At 43.3% G+C, this 9,842-nt stretch overlaps 1 protein-coding gene across 1 annotated transcript in view; it reads right to left on the bottom strand.

Annotated features, from left to right (window-relative positions):
• Window positions 1-4,513, bottom strand: part of HEATR1 (HEAT repeat containing 1) — a 35,540-nt gene extending 31,027 nt beyond the window's left edge. Inside the window, exons 1-4 of the mRNA XM_066546792.1 lie at window positions 4,372-4,513; window positions 2,456-2,672; window positions 1,432-1,573; window positions 803-904 (exon numbers count right to left, since the gene is read on the bottom strand). Coding sequence (XP_066402889.1) covers window positions 803-904; window positions 1,432-1,573; window positions 2,456-2,672; window positions 4,372-4,513 — 603 coding nt within the window. The remainder of the gene's footprint in view (window positions 1-802; window positions 905-1,431; window positions 1,574-2,455; window positions 2,673-4,371) is intronic.
• Window positions 4,514-9,842: the final 5,329 nt, after the last annotated feature.

Here is a 9,842-nt window from a genome sequence, read left to right on the forward strand (position 1 = left end):
TCTCAAACCACCAAAATCTTAGAACTCCAGCCTGCAAGCTCCAGCAGCTCCTGCTGGCACAACTGAAGTCATCTCCTCTCACAGCAGCAACCCTCACCAGAGGTTACTGCTCCTCCTCACAGACAGAAATGGGTGCCAATGTGGTTAATCAGAGTAAGGCAGCCAAAATCACTTGTGATCCTGGTGTACTGCTCAAGACTCAGAGCTGGACAGCCAAGAAGCTAAATGGTGTTATGTTTAACACCTCTTTCTACACCTGTGAATGTTACTGTGTCTGCTTTGCTTAGTTTGACAGCAATTGCATCCCAGTTCTCTAAATAACTGGATCTGTCATACATCTTACCCTTTTGAGACTACAGAACTAGCCCTCTATTTGACATTAACTGAAAAAAACAAACAAAAAAAAATTGCCCACCATCTAACATTCTCAATTTCAAATTCTCATTAATATTTGAAAATGTGTATTTAAAACACCCATGACAACCCCCAGAAGAGACATGGAAATTCAGAGCACAGTTAAAAGACTAATGGCAGGAATGAGTTTATGGAAGAAATTAAGACAATTAAGTACCCTGAGGCAACACAGTAAATAATACAGTATGGCTAAATTGTTTTGTCATGGCTCGTTGGTTCTCAGTCACTTCCCTATAAGAACTTCTGACAGACTGTCATCTTCACAAGTTATAATAAAAGAAATCTTCATACTGATGAATGAGTTCAAAATACTAAGAAATAGCACATTACTATAAAAACACAGGAAGACAAAGTGACAGCAAACAATGCTCTAGAATAAATGAACAACCTTCACAGATTTTGCCACCAGCCTGCAGATGAAATCCATGAAATCCAGGTCTTTGTAGCAGTGTGTAATGACAGTACCCCTTGCCAGAGGGACTCCAGGTTTCTTTACACAGTGGAAAAAAAGTAAAGTTAGAACACTCTGAGTAAAGTGAAGCACAAAAAGTAAAAATTACTATAATCTCTAAATTAATCCTACTGATCAGTTAACACCATTGAAACTGAAATATGTAATGGATTGCTACACACTGCTTTAGAATGTTTTGTGTCTACATTAAGACAGATGATGAAGAGAATTACATTTAAACTACATGCGAATAAACCTAGATTTTAGTAATTGATGTATCTTCCTAGCAGTAGCAAATACTTACACCTTAAGTGTGCTTTAACTTAGCCAAAACAAAGAGTAATTACAGTCAAAGCTTTTTAATATCAACTTCACCTTTAAAGAATGATAGCAGAAATAACATGTGGGCATCCAGGCTCCATTCCTGTAATTAAACCTTTCAGTACAGTTCTAAAACTAACCACATAAATTGGTGGACCATATTCATAAGCAGAGTAGAAGTGTCAAGATATTATTAAAAAAAGTTCCTCAAGGTCCTTCTATCTCGCATCTGTTAAGTACTTTACCCGTATTGGATCCATCCAATGCCATTTATGAGTTGGGCTTTTTATATCTAAAAGTTGAATAACTCTCACAAATAGATTAGTCTCATGATATGGCAGAACACAACCAATCAAACTGTCTTGATTGTAGAGATGAATGTGAAATCTAAAGAAAAGAACATACATATGTAGTTAAAAAGTATCTGGAAGCCAAAAAGGAAAAAAGACCCCTCCACATTCTTCTCAGAATACCTTGTTTACTTGCTTTTAAGCAAGACCTGACATGGTTGTCAGACTGACTCAGATCTATGGTCCACCTACAGTCCAGAAACTCAAGGTGGCCTGTATGTGCTAGAAGAAAAAACAGTGCAAGCATATATTTTCCCCTCACTATCAGCAATTTTAGGTCCCTGTACAACAACAATTTCTTCTGCACAGGCTTCAATAGTAAATCAGATGTTACAAAAATCTAGTATGAATCTCTCAGTAAATACATGCATAGAACAAATGTGACTCAGAGAAGTACGTTTCAGGAAAATCACACACTCTTTCATGATAAGAAGTACTGCACTTTCTGCATTTGGATAGATTAATTTATATAAATAAATATAACATCACAAAATACTTCATTGTTTTTTTCTTCACACCTTCTTACAAAACCTTGAAATAAGAATAGTTAAGGTTCGTGGTTCGTCTTAATATTGAAACTTTGCTATTTTACAAAGCCCACTTCTAAAAACACAATATAGAAGTGCCTCTCTGTGTGCTCTGTAAGATCCCTAGGGCTGGGCAACTTTGGTGAAATTGCTTTTATACAGAATATCATGACAGATCAAAATAATCACAGAAATTTATCAAAAGACAAAAATCTAATTAGCAAAGAAGAGCATCTGGCCCCGTAAGGACTAAGTCTAAATGCACATCATTAACATTCTATCCTATTTTCAGAAAGCTGAAGTAAAATTATTCAAAATTTTTCTCACTGGGGACAAATAAATCTTGCATTTCTAGCCTTATCTACTGACATGTAGGATATTCAGTGGATTACCTCTGAATCAGCCATTCAAGGCACTTCTGGGCTGGCTTAAGCATGAAGTAGGGGGACAGGTGAATGAGGAACAGTGAAATATTCTTATCCAGCTGCTGATTTACTGCTTTAGTCTGAACACTGCGTTCAAGGCCTTTGGATGTGGAACTAAACAAACTGGACTGGAACTCTTCAAATGAAGGATCAATGCCCATCAGCTCTTCTAAGCCAGTGCACCCTGTGGGGGAAAAAAATAAATGGGAAGAATGCTTTTAACAGAATAGTTTTTGTTCTCCAGTCCTACCCATTTACTTCCCCACTGGCATATCCAACTTTTCTGCTATACTGGTACATGTCATCCTCACCAAGCAAACCAAAACAAAGAGTAAAGAGGCCTAAGATCAAAACCTTTGATATACTTGGAACTATTTCTGAACTGACAAAGAAAAAGAACATTAACAACTATCAGCAGAGTGCTCTTGCAGCAGTGAAGGCCAGCAGCATCCTGGGTTGTGCTGTCCCTGAGAGCATGGCCAGCAGGCTGGGGGAGGGGGGAACTGCCCCTTCCATTTGTGAGCTGCAGCTGGAGCCCTGTGTGCAATCTGAAGATCATCAGTAGAAGAAAAAACATTTCTGGATGTGAGTTCAGCAGAGGAATGCTGACATGGTCTAGGGGCTGGAAAACAACATAAAAGGGAAAGGAGGAACTGTTCAGCCTGGAGAAGAAGGAGTCAAAAGGAAATCTTTCTGCTGTCTGCAGCTACTTAACAGGATATAGTGTGGGTTATCAAGGAGATGGAGCCACTCTTCTCAGAGATGCACAGTGGAAGGATGGGAGGACAACAGATGCAAGCTGAACACAGGAAACTCAAACTCAATGATGTATGGATTTTATTTTTTCTAACAGTGGAATGATCAAATACTGGATCATAGATGCAATATTGGATGAGAGACCATAAAAACTCCATCCTCAAACTCAGCCAAGCAGTTCTAGAGTAACTATTTAAGAAACCAAAAAAACACACTGTGCTGCATCAAAGATATAGATCTACAACCCTCTTACTTAAAACGGAAACATGATATCAATCTGCCTGGTTTTAGAAAACAGCTTTCTTATTCAAGAGTATCACATGCCTGGATAAAAATTTATACAAAAATGGAAAGAGATAGAGCATAAAGAGTTTGAAGTGTGCCAACACGGCAAAGGCTACTGCCACTTCACATTATTTGTGCCCATAACGTTACCCAAGAGCAGAGCATCAGCAAGTTTGCATGAAACAAGAATTCATGTCAGAAGGCACACTGGGAGATTTCCAGTCCCAGGCTCTGCTCAAAGCAGGGTTAAAAGGGTCTCCAAAATTGGACTAGGTTGCTCAGGGCATTATTCTGTCAAAGTTTTCAAAAAAGTCACTTTTTTTCTTTTCTCAACCACAATCGCCCCAGACAATCCTGTTAAATGCTTGACTGTCCTCACAATGAAAAACCTTTTCCTTCTATCCAGTTTTAACTCCTATTTTTCCAACTTATTCCCACTGTCTCCTGTCCTCCAGCCATGCATGCCTGGTGCATCTTCTGGGAATATCGTCAAAGGCAATGGCTGGCTCCTATGAGACACATCCAAAGCCTTCTCTTCTCCAGACTGACTGAGACCAGAGATATTCCTCTCATCAACTTTCCCTTATTGGGCAAATTCTTCAGTCCTTGAGCATCCTGGTGATCCCTGACTCTTCCCCACCACCTTACCCTCAATTGCCCAGAAACATGCTCGTAGAGGAACTGGTTTTCCCGAGGACTGGAGTGATGCTGACCAGCCGGTAGCTTCTTCAACTATTCTTTTAGCCTTTTTTGAATACGGGTTTGCCTCTCCTATTCATCTTCCTCCATCTGTTTTTTTGGAGTGTTTTTAAAACCAGTGGCATCTAAGCAGCCAAACTCACCGATGGCAAAAAACGTGTCCCTGTCAATAGTCGCGGCTTCCTTGCAGGTGAAGAGCAGCGATGCCACCTCGCTGCGGTCCAGGAGGCTGGGATCGGTCTGGGGAAGCGCCAGCCGCTTCAGCTGCTCCGCCAGGGACGTCATGGCTCTGAGTATCGGGGAAAGGAACCTCCGGAGAAAACTGGGGGGAGAAAACCACAGCAGGCCCGCCGATGGAGCAGCCGCAGGCAACCAGCCGCCTCTCCCGGCCCCGGCGCGGCCCCGCTGCCGCTCGGGCGCGCACGTGTGGCCGGCCCGTCCGGGGAGGAAGGGGACAGAGCCCGGCGGTGACACGCGTCCCTGTCCCTGTGCCGATCCCGGCCCCGGTCCCCGCCACCGACCTGGCTCCCGCCGGGCCCACGTGGGCTGCGCGCGCCGCTCACCCGGAAGTGGCTGCTCCCGAGGCTCGGGAAGTTCCCGCCCCGGCGGCGAGGGACGGGCCCGTGCACGGGCCCGGCTGTGCCCCGCCTTCGGCCCCGGCCGGCGAGCGGCCCGGCGGGAAAGGGGCTGCAGCCGCCGGGCGAGAGCTGCGAGACAGCCCCGTGTCCAGCGGGCCGTGGTACCCTGGCCTGTGTCAGGAGTAGTGCGGCCAGAAGGACCAGGGAAAGGATCAGATCCTGTGTCCAGCTCTGTGCCCTGCAGTGCATGAGGCGCTGGAGCGAATCCAGAGAATGGCTAGAGAGCTGGTGAAGGGTCTGGTGCACAAGTCCTGTGAGGAGCAGCTGAGGGAGCTGGAGGTGTTTAGTCTGGAGAAAAGGAGGGGGACGTTGTCCTAGACAGTATCCAGGTGGGAGTTGGCCTCTGCTCCAAGAAACAAGTGGCAGGACTAGAGGAAATGGCCTCGAGGTTTGCTGGTTTAGATTGGATATTTAGAAACATTGTTTCACCATGGGGGTGGTCAGGCATTGGAACTGAAGGGAAGTGATAGAGTCACCCTCCCCGAGGCAGTTAGAATACATGTGAATGTCGGATTTAGGGACATGGTTTAGTGGTGGGCTTGGCAGTGCTGGGATAGTGGTTGGACACAATGAGCCTAGAGGTCTTTTCCAACCCAAATGATTCTATGATAGATACAGCTGAGTGTGCGCCAGCTGCGGGAGCGGCCATGCCGGCGTGTGGCTGGTGTCCGTGAGGAAAGCAGCTGTTGTGGCCATGGAGGATGGTGTCACCCATCCAGGCAGGTGCCTCGCAGGGCAGTGTCCCGTGAAGGGATCACCCAGGTGTGGGGCAGGCCCAGCCTTTTCTCCTGGCAACAACCAGTCCAGGCACCAGCCAGGGTGGGAAGGCAGCCGCAGTGGAGAGATGGAGGCACCTCAGTGTGCCAGGGCTGCTGCTGGCTTTGTGCTGAGCCCAACGAGGTAACAGCCTGGGCTGGGAGTGGGGACCCACCAAACATCTCTTCACAGTGAAGAGATTTTGGAGTTACATTTTATTTAAACGGTATGCTCTGTCTCACCCCTCGAAAACGTACGGTTTATTCCAAGCCTGTGATCCTCCCCCGCAGTGTCATGTATCTGTAATTCCATTGGCCCAAGGCTTATTCCGCGCCCACTTTGAATCTCCCTGTTAAGCTGTGCGGGGGAGACCGGGCTCTCTCTTAGCCTTATTTCTCCCTCTCTCCCCCTCCCTCACTTCTCCGTCAGAAACCATGCAGCTCCCGGGGGTAGGATCCCCAATAAACCCTCATCTCATTAGTCCTCAGAAGCCGTGTGGAGTCTCCTTGCCTGCTGCTGCCATCAGCGAACACGCAGCTTAGGGGGCTCCCCGGAGACTATCCGGGAACCAACAAACCAACAGCAACAAGAGATGGAACAACGAGAACAACCAGAGTTGTTCCACTTTAAGATTTTACCGTATCTGGAGTGAGTGAAGTTAGGGAAAGTGCAGGACTCCCATGAGCAGAAGGTACTGAAAGCTGCAGTGATGTGTGTGGGCTGGATCCTAGCTGCAGAACCAGAGAACGATGCAGACTGGAAGAGTCCTGCGATTCAGCCCCAGAGCAGGGCCAGCTTAGAGCATTTTGCTCATGGTTTTGCCCAATTGTGTTTGGAATACCTCCAAGGGTAGAAACTCCATGGCTTCACTGAGCCTCTCATCCGAAATTTGGTTAACCTCAGATTAAAAATAAATTTCTGATATTAAAACCTGTGATGTCTCCCATCAGTTTGCATTCAAGATTGCATGGTTCTGGACCTGGAAGTCGGTGCATAAAGCCATAAAGGGAACATGGCTTGTGACAAAACCAAGAAAAGCCTGGCAAAAAAATCAGAAATAAAATTTATCCCAACTGATGTCAGCAGATGGACAAAATGATGCCAAAGATAACAATTCCAGCACCAGTTCTGTAAAACTATTTCCACATATTGTTGAAAAGCTTCATAGCTGTGACAGAAATAACAGATTTGTTTGTAAGACTGCTGTATTTGGCAATCATTTAACATGCAGTAGAAATATGAAATGCTGATAAAAGTCTGGGATTTTTAAAAATAAATCTCTGCAGAGATTTATTTAAATGCCTAATTTTATCCATTGTGAGTGTCCCCTGATTTCAACATTTTGTTATTCCTCTCTGATTTTATTTTGCTTGGGTTAAACCATTGTAGGTGTGGCAGCAGAGGGAGGAAATGCAGCTGGATGTCCAACTCTGTGCCTGATGATATTTACCAGTGCCTTCTTAGAGAGTGTGTGTTAACTCTGTATCACATTCCTTCTGACACGGTATGATCTGGATGTAATCACAGCAATTGCTGAGCTGGTAAGAGCTGCTACCACTGCAGTTACAACAGTGTCAGAGTGTTTGGAGGATATAACTGGTTTAACAGGAATTGATATTATTTTTCTGATGGTTCTAACACTTGAGATTCTGATCACCGAGCAAAGGGGCTGGCTGGGAGTGGTGCAAACCAAAAGGCCAGTTTTACTGCACTTTTTCACATTCCCTGTGGCTTCTGTGTATCCTTTTCTTTCATGAAACTTTCAAATGACCTTACTTTTAGCATAACTTAAAACCTTCAGAAATATGAATATTTCCATGCCTAAAAATGCCAAACATACTGCAAGGGGCAGAAAGTTGGTTCTAAAACAAGAAAACTAGTCTTGTTTGTTGTGTTCAGCAACAGGGTTCATTATTTAAATACTCTAGCCAGAAAGATAAACTGGAAGTTGTAAAAGCTGGAAAGTGTTCAGGTTCTGTTTTTTCCCATGGAGAGCTGCAAGACAAAAGTTTTATACCTTTCTGCTTTCTGTTCCATCCTTGTTTGGTTTCAGAGGAAAGCTGGGATTTCCCTTGGAAGTTAATTGGAGGAACAGAGACACCTTTTACAGAGAGGAAAATGTTTGTTCTTGATTTGATTATGAACAAGTGTTTTGTGGAAAAATATTATCCCAGAATGTCTATTAGGAAATATGCTTAGTTGGCATTGTAATTATTCAGTGTTGAAGCTGAGCCTCATGGAGATTTGCTCCATGCTAGACTCTGAAGGGTGCTTTTTTGAACTGACATCCAAACCTATTTCAAGTAGTCTCTTTATTTTCTCATGACATAGATGGTCTGTGTAGGTGAAATTCTGATAGCCACACTGCAGCTGAGATCACCTCTGCTGATGGCTGCTATTAAACTGTAAGCACACAGTTTGTGGTGATTGGGAGTGGGGCTGTGGCCAAGCCTCATCCCCAATGGGCCCAGGCTGTGAGAAGCAGGTGAGCAGCATTGAAGGCAATGAGACCTGGAGTGCCCAGGGGCACTGACCAACCACCAAAGGGAACAGAGGGCACACAGGTGCAATGCATCAAATGAGGGTATAAAAGGTTGGGCTAAACAACAAAAGTAGATGCAGTCTTCTGAAGTGATATGATGGTGTTCTATATGGGTAGCAACTTGAAGCCTTCTGATGTGGTAAGATGTTACTCCATTTGGGTAAAAGCATAAAGCCTTCTGAAGTAGTGTGGGGATACTCTGTGTATTGTGGCCATCTCAACTGTGATGTTAAATTGCATTTGAAAGAATATATTGCCTGTTAAAGTTCTTAGGGTCTTAGAATATAAACTGTCATATGCTAATTTTTAATTGGGAAAAAGGTGATCTGTTTCAAGCATTTTCTGTATGTTATTCACTTGTAAGCATTGGTGTGTTTGAAAAGGTTTGATTGAGAAAGGTAAGTGCTATGAAATTTTAAGTGTCCTTTGCTTTTGTAAAAGTACCACCACTAACTTTGTGGTATTTCTGGAGAAAATATAATGCACGTCTTTATGTAGTTAGAGGTCTAGTCTTTATATTCTTGTTTTTTCCAACTCAGCTCATCAGCTGTGCATTGAGCAGAGCTTCATCTACCTTGCTAAGTAATGTACCCAGCAGGAGGAGATTTGTAGAATTAAGTGGTGCTGAGGAACCCTCATCACACTATATGCATTTCAGAGGTTTTATGCAGGTCTGATCAAACCCCCGTGAGCTGCACTCTTGGAATGCATTTTCTGATCTGGCTTCATTTGTAAGCAAGAGGTGGGAGGAATTTCATGTAGAGAGAAAAAAGGATTCTCTTCTGATTAAAAAAAAAAAAAAAGAAGGGACTGCTCAGTAGTGTTCAATTGTAATATGTTAGAATGAATGTGAAGGAATTGAGTGCTACCTATGCAATTCAGTGTTTGCATACCAAATTATGGTGCTTATATTAAATGCTCTTAAGCATTCTCGAATTGTTATTAATTTACTAATATGCTACTTCTTTTTTCCTTCTTGCACCACCTTCTGTAATCTTGTGAGCCACCGTGATAAACAATTCTGAAGGAGAGAGAAGAAAGCCAGCTTCTCTGTGCTTCCCATCACTTGCTAATAATCTTGGTATGTTGCCTGACATTTCCCCATGGCATTTCTAATTCTGGTGTTTAAAATACCATCTGATTGCAGCATAATGAAGTAATATTAAAACCTTTCTAGGATATACAAAGATTGTCACTTTTTCGGAGTGTATGAAGTTCTTTAATGTTTTAAGCAAAAGTAAGTTAACAAATCTGTGTGTTTAATGTGGATTTGTGGCTGCTAACTGAACTGTAAACCAATCTGTGTTTCAGAGTAGTGGCTTGAACACCTTGTTCACCCAAGGTAATTTTGTTGTCAAGGAATAGATTGTGTTTTGCTGTTGGTTTTAGGAGCCTGCTGAAGTTTTGTAGTTTGGGAGACTGCTACTCTGAGCTACTCCATGCCCTTTGTTCTTAATTGATGTACATATATGCTTCCTATTAGAACATTATCATTTATAAGGACACACCTGTGGTCTCTGAATTTATAGAGTTACTGTGATTATCAGGAAGAACCGTGCTTTATTGTGTTCTTTAGGTTGCATTAATATATTTTTCTCTATTGTTAGTTCTTTCTGTACCCTATGACAACACAGCAGTCACCTTTCACTGGTGGGCATTGTGAAATGATGAGGCAGTA

Source organism: Molothrus aeneus, chromosome 3 (assembly GCF_037042795.1).
Source record: "Molothrus aeneus isolate 106 chromosome 3, BPBGC_Maene_1.0, whole genome shotgun sequence".
Taxonomy (NCBI): Eukaryota; Metazoa; Chordata; class Aves; order Passeriformes; family Icteridae; genus Molothrus; species Molothrus aeneus.